At 38.0% G+C, this 20157-nt stretch overlaps 1 protein-coding gene across 2 annotated transcripts in view; it reads right to left on the bottom strand.

Moving 5' to 3' along the window:
- Window positions 1-2237: 2237 nt before the first annotated feature.
- Window positions 2238-20157, bottom strand: part of SHC4 (SHC adaptor protein 4) — a 156314-nt gene continuing 138394 nt past the window's right edge. For both annotated transcript variants that reach the window (XM_017872772.1, XM_017872771.1), the window contains 2 exons: window positions 13660-13913; window positions 2238-4669 (listed from right to left, as the gene is read on the bottom strand). In XM_017872772.1, the coding sequence (XP_017728261.1) occupies window positions 4514-4669; window positions 13660-13913 (410 nt within the window). In that variant the 3' untranslated portion in view covers window positions 2238-4513. The remainder of the gene's footprint in view (window positions 4670-13659; window positions 13914-20157) is intronic.

Genomic DNA, 20157 nt, shown 5'->3' with positions numbered 1-20157 from the left:
GAATTTTGCACATAAACGATCATGTTATCTGCAAATAGGGACAGTTTTATTTCTTCTTTTCTGATCTGTATACCTTTTATGTCCTTTTCCTGTCTTATTGCACTGGCTAGAACTTCCAGTACTATATTGACAAGAATAGTGATAATAGATATCATTGCCTTGCTCTTGATTTTAGAGGGAAATGACTCAGGCCATGATTTTAAGTATAATGTTAGTTAGCTGTAGTTTCTTTGTAGATATTTTTTTAAGACAAGGTCTCACTTTATTGTCCAGGTTGGAGTTGCCAGGGCACAGCTATGGCTCACTGCATTCTTGGCCTCCCAGGCTCAGGTGATCCTTCCACCTCCTCCTCCTGAGTAGCTGGGACTACAGATGCATACCAACACACCCAGCTAATATTTTTAAAATTTTCTGTAGAGATGGGGTTTTGCCATGCTGCCCAGGCTGTTCTCAAACTCCTGAGCTCAAGCGACTGCCTGCCTTGGCCTCCCAAAGTGTTGGGGTAATGGGTGTGAGCCACCAAGCATGGCCTCTGTAGATGGTCTTTATTTTTAGTTTACTAAGAATTTTTATCATAAATGGATGTTGAATTGTATCAAATGCATTTTCGGCACCAATTGATATCATGTGGTTTTTCTTCTTTAGCTTCTTAATATAGGATTACAGTGATTGATTTTCAAACATTAAACTAGCCTTGTATTCCTGGAATTAACCTTAATTAGTCATATTATGGTGCATAATTCTTTTTATATATTGGGGAATAATCCTTGATAATATTTTGTGAATGATTTTTGATCAATACTCATAGAGATTTCATCAGTAGTTTTCTTTTTTTATGCTGTTTTTGTCTGGTTTTGATGTCAGAGTAATTTTACCTTCAAAATATGAATTGAGAAGTATTCCCTTCACTTCAATTTTCTGGAAGCAATTGTACAGTATTAATGTTATTTCTTCAAATGATAGAATTCTCCAGTGAAACATCTGAACCTGGAATTTCTTTTGGGGAGGTAATTGTGAATTCAGTTTTCATAATCATTATAAAGTTATTCAAATGATCAACTTCATATTGGCTAAATTGCGGTAGTTTGTACTTTTTGAGGAACTGGTCTGTTTCATCTAAGTTGTTGTCAAATTTCTATGTGTAGAACTGTGTGTGGCATTCCCCTGTTATTCTTTTGATGTTTTCAGAGTCTGTCGTGATAAATTCTCTTTCATTCACAGGCTAAAACCATTTGTCCCATTAGTAAGACTATGGCAAACTATAGACAATTCATCTGGAACACTAATATGTCGATATTTAAATATTTTCCACAGATGCAGATGGCATATTTCACATATGTTTGACACAGTGATTTCATATTATAATTTTTGTCAGTCTATAATTCCAATCATAAAAGGTAACAGGGTCAGGTTCATTACTTTTCCATATGTAATTACAAGTAATAAAATGGCAAAATTAGTAGAAGGAATTGCAAGAAATCTGAAGGTGGGATTAAAAGGATCTCTGTAAGATTGAAATGCATTTGAAGTTGTTCTTGAGCGAAATAACCAATGCTTCAAAATATAGCTTGAGTTTTAATAATAATAACAAGTTGACATTTTTGCTGTAATTCATTTATGGTTACCTGAAAATCTGTACTTATTTCTCTGCAAATTAGCTTTGCCTTCCTGACTAACCCAAAGTCTCTCTAATGCTTTTAGGAGCTTGACTCTCTTCAAAGTCCTCTGTGCTGGATGTACTCCATTTATTTGCCCTTCCAGATCTCCCCCTCTAGGCTTTTCCATCCCCTCTGTTCCCAGGAGGCTGACCTCCAGAACTGCATCAAGGAGCTCCCTTGCTCTCTGTCTTCAAGTTGCTTGGGCCAGTGGAGAATCCCAGCAGGAGATAGATAGGGAGAACAGACAAATGTTGGGTTATTAATGCCCCTCACTGCCTCTTAGTTGAGTCAGCAGGGCTGATTGCATTCCTCCACTACAGGCCACAGCTCCTAAAAGGCAGCCCTTGCACACAGCTCCCTCTCCAGATTCGGTTAGCTGTTCTTTCCCTGTTTCCCTTAATTAGCCCCAGGGCACTGCATTCTCCCTCCTGATTTCCCTAAACTCTGTCCACACCTTTGTAAACAGTCCCTTTATTAAATTCACCTTGAATTATCCGGTTTGATTGAGCCAATGTGTTTCCCTGATACATTTTACAAATGACAGTTTCCAAATCCCAAACATCAGACATATTCTGTCAATTGTCACAAAGCAATAATCATTTATTTTTTAAAGTCATTTACAGGTATTTGTAGGCAAATGGATTTCCACTTTAAGACAGATAAAGAATGTGAGATTAAATAAAATAGCATGCAGACATTCCTTTTATTGTTTCCTTTTGTTTTAACTGTGTCTGTGGTATTTTTAAGTGCCATATTTAACTACTATACTATTACAGTCAAATACTGATTATCCATGTGTACTGCTGACACCATTTACAGTCATTGCATCTATTTGTATCAGGAACTCTTGCTACCAAGTTAATACTCTGCTCAGCTACACTGAGACTACAGCCCTGCTCTGTCTCGGATAAAAGTGGTTAGACTACCCATACATTTCTAATGTCTATACCCATGCTGATCCCCTTTTTAAGGACAAATGATCAAGACCTAAAGTATATGGAAAATTGGTGAAAAGTACATTAATTCTAGTTGTATAAGAGGAAACAAATCCATCTAAAAAGTTAATGGCAGTAGAAATAAAAATCATAAGCCTTTACAGTAAAATATTAGAGTTCAGTATGCTTGGTTTCTAATGATTTCTATCCAAAAGAAGTTCTATTTAAAACTTAGCAAATATATCACAATCACAAAGACTAAGTTGTATCTACATAGCCAAAATGAAATGGAGTTAAGGCAATATCCAGATAACTCAAGATTTAAAAAAAAAAAAACAAAAAACACACCAAAAAAAAACAAAACAAAACATTTTCTTGCAAAGGCAAGAAAAGGACAGAAGTAGTTTTCTGCTACTCAAACCAAATCCACTTTTATCATCATTCCCTATATTATTCCAAAGTTTCAATATTTTAGACCAAATGGTTTGGAGTCTCAACTTTGTGAATGTTGATCTCAGGTGTGCCATTCATTCTGTGAGTATGGACACAGACTATAGAAGAAAAGCTTAATTTTTTACCTTAATTGTACAGACTGGTTATCAATAACGACCTCAAACAAATGAAAAACTTGCTTTTTAGAGACTTGTACTAAGTTAGGACTGAAGTAGTCCTCCAAATTCACCTACCCCATTTAGCTCATTTTATTGCCAAGGAAACTGGAATCCAAACAGATTCAGCAACTTGCTGAAGGTAACACTGATAAGCCTCAGCGTCATGCTTTTCTGTACACCATGCTTAATCACTCTGTTAGTTTACCAGTTGGTCTACATGTGGCAAATCTTTCCAAGTGCTTCATTCAATATGTTTTTTTTTCTTTCTGCATTTTGTCTGATCATATGTATACCAGGTGCTAAGGATATATGTAGGTGAGGAACTATGATTCAGTGTCAGCCAATCAAGAAGAAATTTTCCTATAATTTCAAATAAATTCTGTACTTTTACTAAGAATGAAACCAATTTGAATAGTAAATATGAAGAATACTGGTTTTGTTTGCCATCTTTTAAATCCAAGCACCCATGAGGTTTTTTTTGTTTTTTTGTTTTTTGTTTTGTTTTGTTTTGTTTTGTTATAGCAGGAAGAGGGGGAGAATATAATGAAATCAGAAATGACTGATAGATTTGGCCTCTTCAGTTTGTCACATGCTGTATCTGAACAGTCTGAATAGCAAACACTGAGAAATGCTAGGCCAGAGAATTTGGGGCCCAATCCTTTTAACCAGCAAATGGGACAGTCCAATGAAACAGACAGCCATGTGAGTGGCTTTTGATTTGATTCCACTGACATCCACACAGTTCAAATTCAATGTCATATTTATTTTAACATTGCAGTGAAAAATGCTACTAAACAGACAATGTAATAAAGTCAATAAGGCTCAAGAAAAAATGCTTATTTTTTGTAGCAAGAAAAGCTTTTTTTTTTTTTTTGGCAAATGGTTCTGTAGTCATAGAATATGAAGATACTTAGAATTAATCTCCCAATATGAAAATGTCCCCAAATTATCAAGTTGAAAGGCACATACCACTGCCCCAGCAGTTCATTCAAGTTGTCGTTAGCATGTGAAATTTTAGTTGTGCTTTTAGCTTGTTATCAATGCAATATGGCCTTAAAAAGTGACATCCGTGCATACATATAATTTCTTTTAAAATGACCAACCCTCTTCCACTTTTCTGATTTTCATTACTGAAGATCAATTTTTGTTAGTTCTTCATTTGATAGAGGACCTGATCCATGATGGTCTCGGAAAGATGCACTTCACGGTTTGTGCTCTATTTTATCTACAAACAAAGTTTCAATTATCTTTGTGTCCTAACACAAAATGGGGTTTCTTGAAATATCAGTGTGATGGTGCTTCAATACTGTCATTTGTTGGAATGCAAAAGTGCTGGATTATTATCTTTTCTCACTGGTTGTTTAAGGCTTACTTCACTTCCAGAAGAGATGATTGGCAAACTGTTATCCATATGGTACCTGATAAGGTGGCCGACATTATCAAATACATGATCCTTGGTCCTCACCTTGAAAAAGAAGTACAAATATATTTAGGTTAAATTATAGTAGTTCTCCTGAAAGATATAAACAATCAGGGGGGAAATGCCAGATATATCCCTAAAGTAGATACTTTGCTGAAGAAAAGGTCCTCTTTTTTTTCTTTTGGAGACAGTCTCACTCTGTCGCCCAGGCTGGAGTGTAGTGGCACGATCTCGACTCACTGCAACCTCCGCCTCCTGAGTTCAAGCAATTCTAGTGCCTCAGCCCGAGTAACTGGGACTACAGGCACGGGCCACCATGCCTGGCTAATTTTTTTGTATTTTAGTAGAGGTGGCGTTTCACCATGTTGCCCAGGTTAGTCTCGAACTCCTGAGCTCAAATGCCCACCTTGGCCTCCCAAAGGGCTAGGAGAAAAGGTGCTTTTAAATAGTTGACTCTGTATTCCCTAGTCAACGATTTCCTCATTCCTCATTACCATTGTAAAGCAACCTTTCCAATAGGTTAGGAAAATGGTAGGCACTTGTCACCCAATCCAAATTTGCAATCAGCCTCTTTGCAGTATTATTGCTTGGCATATTCTATGTTACTATCTCTATGACTATTTAACTGGTTTGCATACAAGCATGAATCCCAGGATTTTAATTATCTTTGTTAACCACAGTGCTTCCATATCACCTTGTCTCTGTCGGAAGCAGGCCTTTCTGGAGAAGTCCTACCTCCTGCCTCTCTTTGGAGGCTCAGCATTGCTGTCTTCTCCAAGAAGCCTCCTCAGACCTTTCTAACAGGCATTCATGTCTCCTTCCCACAGACTTCATAGTAGCTGATTCACAGATATTTGTTGCATGGAACTTACTGTCTGCATGCCAAAGAAATTCAATTTTCTTATGGCATGCCTTCTATGGAATTCCCTTCTTAGTACCCTGTGCGTAGACAGAAGATGTACATTACTATCCATTGTGGCTCCACCAGTTTGGTGGCCTGGTTATATATGTGCTCCTGTTTGGAGGGTGGCTAGTAACCATCCAGGAAAGGGAAGGCATGCAACAAGGCAGCACCTTGTTATGTATTTCTGCTAGTTCTCCTACAAAGGATTCCTGGAGTTCTGTCTAGATGTTGGTTTTTGTCATATTAAAATCATGCATAATTACTGGAATAATTAACACAATTTGAATATGGACTCTGACTTAGATAACAGTATTGTATAAATGTTAAGTTTCCTGATTTTGATCTTTGTACTATGACTGTGGAAGAGAATATCTCTGTTCTTAGGAAATACACATTCAAGGATTTACAGGAAAGGACACAATGGCACCAATTTGCTCTCAAATGGCTCCAAACCTCAGAGAAGTTTTCATCTCATTCCCATCCCATACCAGATGAGCTGACCAATCCTGCCATTCTATGTTCTTAATGCGAAGTTACTCTGCCTTCTTCTTTGTATTTCTTCTGCCTCCATTTTGCCTCAGGCTTTCATTACTTTTTACCTAGAAGCCTCTAATTACTTTCTCTGTCCCTGGTCTTTCCCGTTCTCTTTAATCAATCCTGTATACAAGTGTCAAATTAATCTTTCAAGTACAGAGATTGTAAACAGGCCACTCTGACCAAATGCCCCATATGCTTCAGTCTGCTAGGGACTAGGATGGGGGAGGGGGGTTATGCACAGAGAGTTTGAACTATTTTGAATTAAAAATAGGGAGAGTTCCTATAAAACTCTGGTTTTATGACTTATTTGAAAAAAATAAAATCTGGTCCCACTGGACCTCTGCTCTGCATGACAGCAATTGATTGGAGCTGAGTGGTGACTGCCCCCTTACACAGGATATGTGCCTTTTTTTACACAGCCCACTGTACCTTATGCTCGCTCTATCCCCTGCCCAGCTTTATTCACTTACTTTATTCACGTACTGGCCTAGCCCTGCAAACCCTTGTGTTTGTAACCTCACCCACACAAGATTTTTTCCTTGTGGTAAGAAACATATAACATGAGATCTGTTATATATGTATTTAACAGATATATATATGTATTTATAATATAATTCAATTAGTCAAGGATTCATTTTATTTATTTATTTGTTTACTTACTTATTTATTTATTTTTGAGACGAGTCTTTCTCTGTCGCCAAGGAGGCTGGAGTGCAGTGGCACCATCTTGGCTCACCGTAAGCTCCGCCTCTCCGGTTTATGCCATTCTCCTGCCTCAGCCTCCCGAGTAGCTGGGACTGCAGGCGCCCGCCACCTCGCCCGGCTACTTTTTTTGTATTTTTAGTAGAGACGGGGTTTCACCGTGTTAGCCAGGATGGTCTCAATCTCCACACCTCGTGATCCTCCCGCCTCGGCCTCCCAAAGTGCTGGGATTACAGGCGTGAGCCACCGCGACTGGCGGATATATATGTTATATAACAGTTAACAAGACTGTACACTTAACAGATTTTTAAGTGTACAGTACAGTCTTGTTAACTGTTAAGTACAATGTTATACAGCAGATCTCTGGAACTTTTTCATCTTGCATGCATGACTGAAACTTTTACCCATCAAACAGCAACTACCCATTTCCTTGAGAACATTATAGCATAGGACAGGATTTCCTTCTTTCCTATGGTTGTTCTATGGTGTTCCACTGTATGGATGTACTATATTTTCTTTATCCATTAGTCCTGTGGTGGATCTTTGTTTTCACCTCTTGACTATTGTGAATAATGCTGCAATAAACATGGGAGTGCAAATATCTTTTCAAGATCCTGCTTTCGGTTATTTTGGATAATTACCCAGAAGTGAGGTTGCTAGATCATACGGTAGTTCTATTTTTAATTTTTTGAGAAACCTCCAAACTGTGTTCCATAGAGGCTGTACAATTTTACACACCCACCAATAGTGCACGGGGGCTCCAATTCTTCAAATCCTTGCAAACACCTGTTATCTTCTTCCTCTGTTTTTAAAATAATGGCCATCTTAACAAGTGTGAGGTATTATCTCACTGTGGTTTTGATTTGCATTTTCCTGATGATTAATGATGTTGAGCATGTTTTCATATACCTGTTGGTCATTTTTTGGTCTTTTTGGAGAAATCTCATTCATTCAAGTCCTTTGCCTATGTTTTAATTGGTCGCTTTTATTTTTTTTGCTATCGAGTTGTAGGCGTTCCTTACATATTTTGGATATTAACTCCTTATCAGATACATTGTTTGCAAATAGTTTCTCTCATTCTGTAGGTTGCCTTTTCACTAAGCTGACTGTTTTCTTTGCTGTGCAGAAGCTTTTTAGTTTAATGTAATGCCACTTCTCCAGTGTCCCTTTTATTGCCGTGGAAATACCACTTTTCCTTCTGCCTCTAGTTTCATTCCACTGATATTTGGCATGATGTCAGCCTCTTAAATTTGTCAAGACTTGTCTTGTTATCTAACATGATCTACTCTGGAGAATGTTTTGTGTGTACTTGAGAAGAATATGTATTCTGTTGCTGTTGGATGGAATGTTCTGTATATGTACGTTAGATCTATAGTGTTGTTCAAGTTCTTTTTTTCCTCATTGATCTGTCTGGTGTTCTATCCATTATGGAAAGTGGGGCGTTTAATCCCCCTACTATTATTATTTTGCTACCTATTTCCCCCTTTAGTTCTGTCAATGTTTGCTTCATATATTTGGGTACACTGATGTGCATATATATTTATAATCAATATATCTTCCTGAAGAATTGATCCTTTTAACATTATATCATGTCCTTCTTGGTCTCTTTTGACATTTTGACTTAAAGTTTATTTTGTTTGATATAAGTATGACCACTCCTGCCCTCTTTTGGTTATCATTTTCATGAAATATCTTTTTCTAAACTTTCACTTTCAACCTACGTGTGTCCTTAAATCAAAGGTGAGTCCTTGCCAGGCATGGTGGCTCACGCCTATAATCCCAACACTTTGGGAGGCCGAAGCAGGTGGGTCACCCGAGGTCAGGAATTTGAGACCAGACTGGCAGACATGGTGAAACCTCGTCTCCATTAAAAATACATAAATTAGCTGGGCATGGTGGCAAACCCCTCTGGTCCCAGCTACTCAGGAGGCTGAGGCAGGAGAATCACTTGAACCCAGGAGGCAGAGGTTGTAGTGAGTTGAGATTGTGCCACTGCACTCCAGCCTCGGCAAAAGAGTGAGACTCCATCTCAAAACAAATAAATAAATAAAATAAAATAAAGTGAGTTTCTTATAGATAGCATGTAGTTGGATCTTGTTTTTTTTTAATCAATTCAGCCACTCTATGCTTTTTGATTAGGGAATTTAATATATTTACATTTAAAGTAGTTAATACTAGAGAAGAATTATTACCATTCTATTAATTGTTTTCTGAATTAAAGCTTTTTTTGGTCCTGTTTTTCCTTTCTTGCTGTCTTCCTTTGTGTTTCATTGATTTTTCATAGTGAATAGGCTTTAATTCCTTTATCATTTTGTTTTGTGTATCTTCTAGAAGTATTTTCTTTGTGGTTACCATGGGGCTCACATAAAATGTAGCTACAACAATCTATTTTAAACTGATAACAACTTAACTTCAATCACACACAAATACTCTACACTGTTATTTCTCCACACACAATTTTATGTTATTGATGTCACCAATTACGTTTTAAAGTTTGCATATTCATTAACATATTTTATAGTTATATGGTTATTGCTGCATAATAACATTTTGGTTAACAACAGACTGCATATACAATGGTGATCCCATAAGATTATAATGAAGCTGAAAAATTCCTGTTGCCTAATGGCAATTGTCCTAAAGAATTGACTAATGAGTTATTGGAAATGAAACAGCAAGGCATAGCTGAAGAGGAGGCAAAAGGAAAGGAAAGTGCAGGCAAAGAAAAAGAAGAAGAATCCCCTCAAAAATTAACAATAAAGAGTTTAGCAGAAGCTTTTCAGACCTTAACAAGCTTCTTGAAAAGACTAAAAACATGGACCCCCAACACCAAAAGGTTTTCATTAATAGAAAAGAATGCTCATGTTGCATTATCTGCATACGAGCAAATCTATGATGAAAAAAGAAACAAAGCAAGCAAACTGCCATGGTCATATTTCTGAAAATAGTGACACTTTCTCAAGAGACTCAGGCAGGTCCTTTAGGAGACATTCTAGAATAAGGCATTGTTATCATAGGAGATGACAACTCTATGCAAGTTATTGCCCCTTGAAGATTGTGGAATAATATGTGGAGATAGAAGACAGTGATATTGATGATCCTGCCCCTGTCTAGTGCTAGCCTAATGTCTGTGTTTCTGTCTATATTTTTAACAACAACAAAAAAGTTTAAAAGTAAAAAATATAAATAAATTTAAAATAGGAAAACCATATAGATAAGGATATAAAGAAAAAATATTTTGTACAGCTGTATAACCCATATTTTAAGCTAAGTGTTATTACAAAAAAGTCAAAAGATTAAAATAATTTAAGTGTTTACATGTTTACAAAGTAAAAAAATTACAGTAAACTCAAGTTAATTTATTACTGAAGAAAGAAAATTTTAAAAAATAAATTTAGTGTAGCCTAAGTGTATAGTATTTATAAAGTGTGCAATAGTGTGCAGTAATGTCCTAGGTCTTTACATTCACTCACCACTCACTCGCTGGCTCACCTGGAGCAATTTCCAGTCCTGCAAGCTTCATTCACAGTAAATGTTCTATATAGGTGTGACATTTCAAATCTTTTATATCCTATTTCACTGCACCTTTTCTATGTTTACATACACAAATATTTACCATTGTGTTACAATTGTCTACAGTATTCAGTACACTAACATGCTGTACAGGTTTGCAACCTACAAGCAATAGGCTATACCATATAGCCTATGTGTTAGTAGGCTATACTATCTAGGTTTGTGTACATATATTCAAAAATGTTTGCACAATGAAAAAACCATCTAGCTATGTATTTCTCATAACACTTCCCCACTGTTAAATGATACACAACTTATTTTTCATACTTTTGTCTTTTAACTTCTATAACCAGAATTAAGTTATTTACACACTGCCATTACAATATTACAGTATTCTGTATTTTTCTATATATTTACCTTTACCAGCAAGCTTTGTACTTTCATATACTTTCATGTTACTGTTTAGTATCCTTTTGTTTCAACTTTAAGGACTTTAGCATTTCTTGTAAGGCAGATCTAGTAGTAACAAACTCCTCATCTTTTGTTTATCTCAGAAAGTCTATATTTCTCCTTTATTTTTTTTAAAGGATGGTTTTGGCCAGGCATGGTGGCTCACGCCTATAATCCCAGCACTTTGGGAGGCCGAGGCAGGTGGATAACCTGAGACCTGGAGTTCAAGACCAGCCTGGCCAACATGGCAAAACCCTATCTCTACTCAAAATACAAAAAATTAGCCAGGTGTGGTGGCGGGCACCTGTAATCCCAGCTACTTGGGAGGCTGAGGCAGGAGAATCGCTTGAACCTGGGAGGCAGAGGTTGCAGTGAACCAAGATGGCGCCATTGCACTCCAGCCTGGGTGACAAGAGTGAAACTGGTCTCAAAAGAAGAAAAAAAAAAAAGAAAGGATAGTTTTGCCAGATAGAGTAGTCTTGGTTGGCAGTCTTTTTTCTTTTAGCATTTTGAATATATTGAACCCACTGATAGTCTTACAGGGGTTAGGATAAATGTGCTGATAGTCTTATGGAGGCTCTCTGGTACATAATGAGTCTCTTGCTGCTTTCAAAATTCTCTGGTTTTGACAATTTGATTGTAATGTGTCATGATGTGAATGTCTTTGGGTTCCTCATAGTTGGAGTCCATTGGTCTTCTTGAATCTGATGTTCATTTTTGTCCCTTACTTGGGAAGATTTCAGACATTATTTCTTTAAATAAGCTTTCTGTCCCCTTTCCCTCTCTCCTTCTTCTCCTTCACTCTCTTCTCCTTTTTGAAATCCAATAACGCATAAATTGATCTGCTTGAGGGTGTATCATAAATCCCTTAGGCTTTCTTCACTTTTTAAAATTTTGCTGTTGTTGTTATTGTTCCTTTTTCTGAAGAATTTCAAACGACTTCTCTTTGAGTTTGCTATTTTTTTTTCTTCTGCTTAATCAAGCCTGCTGTTGAACCCCTCTAGTGAGTTTTTCAGTTCAGTTATTGCATTTTTCAGGTCCAAAATTTCTGTCTGCCTCTTTTTTGTATTTTCTTTCCCTCTGTTGATATTCTGACTTTGTTCATGGATGGTATTATTGAGCTCATACAGCATCTTTACCACACTTATTTTGAATTCTTTGTCAGTTAATTCATATGCCTCTGTTTCTTTAGGATCTGTTTCTAGAGATTTATTTTGTTTGTTTGTTTGTTTTTTTGGGCCATGTTTCCCTGATTATTTTTGAGTTTCATAACTCTGTGTTGGGATCTATGCATTTGAAAACAGCCACCTCTCTTTTCCTTACAAACTGGCTTCATACAAGGGAAGAATCACACCAACCAGCCCAAATAGAGATTCTGGGGGTCTCTAAAATCTTCTGTGGGAGGATGTGACTTTTCTGGGCCTGTGTGTTCAATTTTTCAATTACAGAAGTTTGCCAGTTTTTCAGGAACTTGTAATCTCTTGCTCCTTCTGATGTCTGTGGCACTGCAAGTTCTCTGGTTCTATAGCAGCAAGCCACCCCACTCTCTCTGTTCTCCGTGGTCACAGGCATCCAAGGTATGCCAGCTTCCTTTCAGGGCCCCAAGCAGCAGGACAGATAACTGGTTCATCAGGCATCCCTCCAAAAAGCTGGAATTCTGGACATACTTCACTCCCCTCCCTCCCTTCTGAAGGAGAACCTTCAAGTTGTGTACTTTCTGCTATTTCTAGTGAGGAGTGCCAGCTGCAGCAAGCTACCCTGTGCTCTTCTTTGTTCTCAGTGGCTCCTGGCATCCAAAATATGGCAGTACCATGAGCACTCCATGTGAAGTGAGACAGAAAGCAGTCCCTCAGGCAACCCACTGAAAAGCCAGAACATGGCATGCAAGCTCTACTCTTCTCTTTCCCCCATTGCCCCAAGGGAGAGGTCATGAGACATGGAATTCCTTCCTGACACTGAGCTATGCTGATTTGGGGAAGGAGTTGATGCAGATAAAGTGAAATTGTTCTACTTACCTGTTTCAACATGACTGTTTTCAGCTCTATGCTCACCTGAGGTACTACAACTTTTGAAGTGAATTCTGTGGCTCTCATAAAGGTATTTTGGTCGATACAGGTTTGTTAATTCTTTGTTTCTGTTGGGGGAATGAGGGCTGGGACTTCCTATTCTGCCATCTTGCTGATGTCACCACTCACATGGGCTTTGATTGCATCATTTGTCTCAAAACTGCCAATGCCTCCCCACTGCCTGGCAAATTAGGCATTTCTGCCCCATATTGATGGCTCTAACGTGCGTTTCCCAGGATAATTTTCTGTCTACAGGCATCCTTTGCTACTGTCGTTCATCTTCTCTTGGCTTAATACCATTCTACGACTCTGTCTGCACCTATGGTTCCTTCCCTATACTCCAAATGTCCCTCTTTTGAAATCTTGCCTTCTTTCAAGGTTTGCTTTACATGATGGACCCTATAAGGAGCCTTCTCAGTTTGCGTCAACCAGAACGACCTCTCTGTTCTGAGAAACACCATAATGCTTTGGTTGAACCATTCTTATCTCATTCAGCTTTACATTACAATTATTTGTTTCTTTTATGAAATTATCAGCACTCTGAGAGCAAGGACTATGTATGTGATACTGAACAACAGTCAGTTGCAAATTCCTTTACTTCAATATAGCAGGTATTCATTTAACTAATTGAATTGAACTGAAAAGGGCAGAAAGAGTCTGTCCTCTGCTTGATACTCCAGGGTGGCCTCCTACTCTAACTCCTCTACTACCCTCTAGTTAGCATGTCCTGCTCCAACTAGAAGGTTCCAGAAACAGCAAACACTTAGCCTTGAGCACTATTCAATACCAGGTTTTGGAAATGATTCAGGTTATGCTTAATAGAACAACATCCTGTGAAACCTCTAATGAGAAGTCAATGATACCTTGCCTTCAGGATCCACCAGAAGAAGATGTTTTGCTTGGCCTCCCTGTAGTCCACTCAGCACATATTGGCCAGGGGATGTTGCACTCTCTCGAACCAAAAAGTCCCCATCCTTTACCAAGAGGCTCTCTGCCGCCTTCCTGCTCAGCTTGCCATGATAGCATTCTTCACTCCACAGCTGCTGCTTAATGTGTGGCAAAGAATGTGAGCTGGCAGGCTGGGCCGTGGCACCTGGCTGAACAGTTTCTGGTGCTTCTGAAGTCAGAACACAAAGAGAGACATCACCGAGTTACCTCTTCATCCATCCATTCATTCATTTATTCACTCAGCAAATGTAACCTGAGGTCCTACTGTGTGCCAGGCATTGGTTAAATAATACTGCTTGGGAAGAAATGAGATTTTTGTTTTCAGAACTCCCAACAGGCTATAATTTAATGGTAGATCCAAACATTGCCTTTGGCTTCTGTTACCAGGGAACCCTCGCCCAGGTGCAGGAGTTTTTCTTTCAGATGGGAAATGGAACAGACCCACGAGAACTGCTTTTATAACTGCAGAGAGAGGCTCTTTATGTCCCAGGGGTTGCATGTTAAAGAGAAAAAGGCTTATGCTGTACTTGGATTACAAATAATTGCTACAATGTTTCCAAACGCTTTGAAAATAGCTATAATAACTTCAGGCCATCTCCACTTTTTAGCATTTAGCTCTTGTCCCCCCTTTTTAAAACCAAATTATTAATGTGTATCTAGTCATTCTTCTGACCCAAAACTTCAAAACTTTGCTAAACCTCACAGCATTCCTACTGCAGGACCACTTTGTTGTTTGTGTCATTCACCTGCCTGGACAAAAAGAGCTGATGAGGTAAAAGAAGACAAATCATCAGGGAGGAATAGCCCAAGGCAGCTCCCCAAGGCGCTGCCTACTAAGTGTTGTCCAGAGTTGAGAGCACTGGGGATGGGAAGGGACCTCCAATTAGCAGTTTATAGTACTATCTACACTCATAATAGTGGTAATAGTTACTGCATAGTTCTCATTTATCAAGTATGATAGAAACTGCTAAATGTTTTACATACATTATGTTGTTTAACTCTCAAAATTAGACAGGCAAGGAAATGAATCTTTAGAAAGGGTGGCCAGACAGGATGCCTCATGCCTGTTATCCCAGCACTTTGGGAGGCCGAGGTAGGTGGATTACCTGAGCTCAGGAGTTCGAGACCGGCCTGGGAAACATGGTGAAACCTGGTCTCTACAAAAAATACAAAAAAAAAAAAAAAAAAAAAAAAAAAAAAAAAAAAAAAAAGCCAGGCATAGTGGCACATGCCACGAGGCACATGGCACATGCCACGAGGCAAGAGAATCGCTTGAACCAGGGAGGCAGAGGTTGCAATGAGCCAAGATCGCACCACTGCACTCCATCCTGGGGGACAGTGAGACCGTGCCTCAAACAAACAAAAAGGAAGGTTCAGGGACTTAAATTTACACTGCTAATAGTTGTAGATCTGAAATTCGAAACAAGGTCATCTGACTCCAAAGCCTAGATTCTTAATTACTAAACTCTAAGGCCCTTGCCTTGGATGTGAAAATCTTTCTTTTAGTAGAATCTAGCCACTCTACTTCAGTAGTATGCACAAAGATCCCTAGCAGGTACCTAGGCTATCTTATTTGGGTTAGCCTTCAGCATCTCCAAAAGTAATAACATAAAATCCTTATGTCTGAAACCAGGTTCTTATGTCTGAAACTTGTGTGTTTAATAAGGCAAATTTACCAGGAAAATAACCATAGAAACTACACTTTGTTTTTGTTTTTGTTTTTTTTTAAAACACAAAGGGTCTTTTAAATAGAAACCAGTCTTTACCTTTATAAACTCAAAGAAGTGTTTATGTGTCCTTAGGTAAGGGTCTTGCAGATGAGAAATTCTCTTGACTATGAGTTTGTATGACTACAATTTACACATGATCATCCCATGAAGTCACTGGTGTAGGCAACCAGTGTCCTGTAGTCATAATTCAATTCTATTAATACGTTACAGTTTTGTCCCTACTTGAGGGCTTCTTTCTGCACACAGTTATAATGCAGTATTCACAAACAGATCTTTTAAAAAGTATCATTAATCTAAATCTAATGGCTGGAAACATTCTCTTCTAAAATCAAATCTTTCTATTGTTGCCAGAAATAGCCTGACAAAATGTATGCAGATTTGATGAATAATACTTGTAACTGGCCTTAGTGCTGCCTGCTTTCAGGCACAATGGATAACTTCTAATGAGTCGCTATGTGTGTGTTTGTGTGAGTGAAAAAGCGTGTGAGTGTGGGAGGAATGCATGCACGCATTGTGTGTGGGTATACACGTCTTAATGCGTGATGGCTTTTGGTTTATTCTGAGATTATGGTGAACAGCTTTTGAACAAAGACAAAACAATAGAAAAACAGACATTATATCATCTTGAAAAGAGGCAGCGGATCATGGGCCAACCAGAGGAAATGGACAATGTTTTCCTAACAGTTTCCCAAATTAGCAGAAGGACAAGGTACTCCACTGGGAGATTGCAATCATCCAAACATTTGCGGAAAACCTGATCCTGCCAGAATAGATGACAATTTGTTTATTTTGTTTAATTTTAAAAGTTACACATACTAGCTTTTAAAATCTAGCAAAGAGAAAACAAATAAAATTAATTACCTATGGTCTCATCACTAAATAAAACTGCTCTTAACACTGTGGTACATTATCCATTATCTTGCTCCTTTTCTAATGCATAAGTTGACATTGACAATAATACTTATAATCTAAATATGGCTATTTATATATAATTTATGTATAATGTTTAATAAATTGTTGAATTGATATAATCTTATTTTCTCAGAAGAAGGAGTGAAGGTTAAGGAAGTAATAGGGAAGGCCAATCTAGATTTAATTGAAACCATAAAAAAGTGATAGGAATTATGGAAGAAAGTAAATCATATCATCTTGGAGTTCCTATTGGCACTTAAAGACATATTGTTCACAATCAGACCTTAAAGAAAGCACAGTATAGATATGGCTATCCACATCCAAATGGATCTAACGGGCAAAACCTCTAAAAGGGAAAATACAGTTTAAAGAAGAGAAAAAAATCTAACATGCAAAATCTGGATTAAATAATTGAAAGTAATCTCAATGAGAAAGAAAGGATGAGACATTTAAAGAAACCAATATGAACTGTAAAGATGGCACACTGATGAATCCCATTTTTAAAAAGCACCTGTAAAACAATTTTTGTAGTATTAATTATTATTTTAGCAAAGCACTGGAAATATTGGTATGTCCTTCAATAAGGTACTGATTACATAAATCATGATGCACTCATACAATACTATAGAGCAATTTAAAATAGTGAAGATCGTGTGCTTATAGAGACAAATTTCTAAAACAGAGAGTAAAATAAGGAGGTATACAAGGGGATTATTATAACTGAGAGCTGAAACAAGAAAGTGGAACGTTGTCTTGTTTGACATCAGCTGAGAATGTGCACATTGGGTGACTGAAAATTTTTGTTGCTCCGTGCATGGCCACACATGACACAAAAGCACCATGAGTATTGATTTTGGAGTTACAACTAAATTTTAGCAAGTAAGCTAATTCTTGAATATGAAATCTGTGAATAATGATAATTGACTATACTGTTTATTAGTATGGATTATTGGGTATATGAAAACTCTAAAATAAAAATGTATTTGCATTGAGAGGAAAAATATGTTCATTTACACAAAGTATCTGAAAATTTGGTAGAAAAAGATGTTAACAAGAAATGTTAAGCATAAATGAGAGAGAGGTTCAGATAGTACCCAGAGAAAAATTATTTGTAATGTAAAGAAAGAATTAAATGTCTGGGCCGGGCGCGGTGGCTCAAGCCTGTAATCCCAGCACTTTGGGAGGCCGAGACGGGCGGATCACGAGGTCAGGAGATCAAGACCATCCTGGCTAATACGGTGAAACCCCGTCTCTACTAAAAAATACAAAAAACTAGCCGGGCGACGAGGCGGACGCCTGTAGTCCCAGCTACTCGGGAGGCTGAGACAGGAGAATGGCGTGAACCCGGGAGGCGGAGCTTGCAGTGAGCTGAGAGCCGGCCACTGCACTCCAGCCTGGGCGGCAGAGCAAGACTCCGTCTCAAAAAAAAAAAAAAAAAAAAATTAAATGTCTGTTAGACACGTTACTAAGGCATAGCAATTAGTATATAGTAATTAAGATGCTGGTTGAGAAAAGGCAAGGGGCCTAATAGAAAAAACGTAATAAAGATCCCAGAAACAAATTCACATATATACAAAGAGCTTGACATAATAGAAAGTAGCATCAGGGAAAAGAGGAGACCATTCAATCAATAGTGTTTGGAAAATTGACAAACATAGATAAAATTAAGTTAGATTTCCAACCTCACATAATCTATAAAGGTCAAGGGGAATAAATATTTTATTATGAAAATAAAATGATGAAGCCAATATTTAAAAAAATTGTTGTTGGATAAAAAAACAAAAATTTAATCCAAAGCAAGTAGAATGAAAACATAATAAAGATAAAATGGAAATCAATGAAATAGAAAACAAAAAACAACAGAGAAAATTAAACCCAAACCTGGGCACACTGGAAAGATCAATAAAATTAATAAACCTAAAACAGGACTGATCAAGTAAAAAGGAGAAAATTACCGATAACAGGAAAGACAGAAGGGATATCACTATGGATGTTTTGGGCAATAAAAAGACAATAGGGAAATATTGTGGAAAGCTTCATACAGAACTGCCTCTAAGCTAATAAAATGGAATGCTGCTAAGTTTTCAAGGAAACTACATTGCCAAATAAATCACAATCCCTTCTTGTCCATGGCTTCTGGCCCCTGAAGCAAACTCTAATCTCTCATGACCACAGTGGGAAATAGGCTGTAAAAGTGGCAAAGCCCCCAAGAAAGGCACATTCTCCAATATCTACTTTAAGTGTGCACATGGAGAATAATGGCAGGAACAACCCAGATGGCACAGTCTGGGTCCACAGATGACAGTGGACACCAAAAGTCCTTTCATAAAGCCGAAGCAGGATCCAAGCAAATTGCTTTCTCCACTTCCAGCTCAGGTAGTCTTCAGAACTCCAGCCTGGCCAGATTTGGTCATTGCTGTGGACCAGTGACTGCTGTCCCATGCTGTTGCATTCCTCCCTTTTGTGAATGTGAGTTTCTACTGCAATTATCTTATTCCTATTCCCCCGTTAATTTGGGGTATGGAGGGTGGCAGACAACTTGGCAGATAATAAGGATCTTCATCTAATCTTAGATGCTGTAAGTGTATAAGTACTTGCAATGTCTTCCTTGGGGAGAGCGCAAATATGTTTTATGTGAAAAGAAAAGCTCACGAATATTTGAGTGGCAGATAGGTGTACTGTGGCAGAGATAGTTAGTCATCTACCAGTATCTATCCTCCCTTTCATTACATCACAGAACTCCTAAGTTTAGCTGGGCACCCAGCTAGAGTAATTTTTCTAGCCTTCCTTGCAGCTAGGTGTGGCCACATGTCTATGGTCCACCAATGGCAGGTAAAAAGAAATGATGTCTGCCTCTTCTGGGTCATGTCCTTTGAAGAAATATACATGTGCTCCTCTTGCTTTTCTCCTTTTCCACTAGCTGCATGCAAATGTGATGATGAGCCACTTTGGACCAGAGATGGAAGCCAGATGTTGAGAATGACAAAGCTACCCTACCAATCCCGTGGCACCAATCTTTGAGCTTTTAGGTAAAATAAATAAATGTCAGCCCTTTTACACTACAGCATTTGGTGGGGCGGGGCGGGCAGTATTTGTTATGGCAACTGAGACAGAAACTAACAATAAATCAAAATAAAAATTAGTACCGGAACTCATGGTATCTTTGTGCCATGTTTGGTGAGAATAAAGACTTTGTCAGAACCTTTTTCCTGTTCGTAGTGTGACAGGATGAACTGAGGAGCCCTGTGAGCCTGCCTGAGAGATATTTAGTAACTCTGGATGTGTTTTTGTTTGGTTTGGTTATACTGAATTATCAAAAGCTTTTTTTTCCGGCTAAAGGAGGCTAAATATGCCTAAAGAAGCTAAAGAGGATTTTTGAGGGAGGAAGGAAGAAAACAGAAGGATCCATTATGGGGGAAGGTTAAAGGTGAAGTTAAGACATTTTATTAAAAAGTATGTATAAAGCTATCCCCACTCCATCTCTTCATTACTAGACAGACGCTTTAACCAGGTAAGCCATGAAGCCTCACCCCATCTCTTTATTAAATGTTCTTAAATCAACATAATTTAAGGTTTTGGAGTGGATTTGTTTTGGAGGGAGCAATGTTGAATTTAATCTCAGGAGGATTGTCCCTGTTTGCAGATGACATGATTGTGTATTTAGAAAACCCCATCGTCTCAGCCCAAAATCTCCTTAAGCTGATAAGCAACTTCAGCAAAGTCTCAGGATACAAAATTAATGTGCAAAAATCACAAGCATTCTTACATGTA

Source organism: Rhinopithecus bieti, unplaced genomic scaffold (genome assembly GCF_001698545.2).
Source record: "Rhinopithecus bieti isolate Rb0 unplaced genomic scaffold, ASM169854v2 scaffold_6945, whole genome shotgun sequence".
Lineage (NCBI taxonomy): Eukaryota > Metazoa > Chordata > Mammalia > Primates > Cercopithecidae > Rhinopithecus > Rhinopithecus bieti.
The sequence above is the reverse complement of the archived record's forward strand: the minus strand, read 5'-3'. Positions and strand labels throughout refer to the sequence as shown.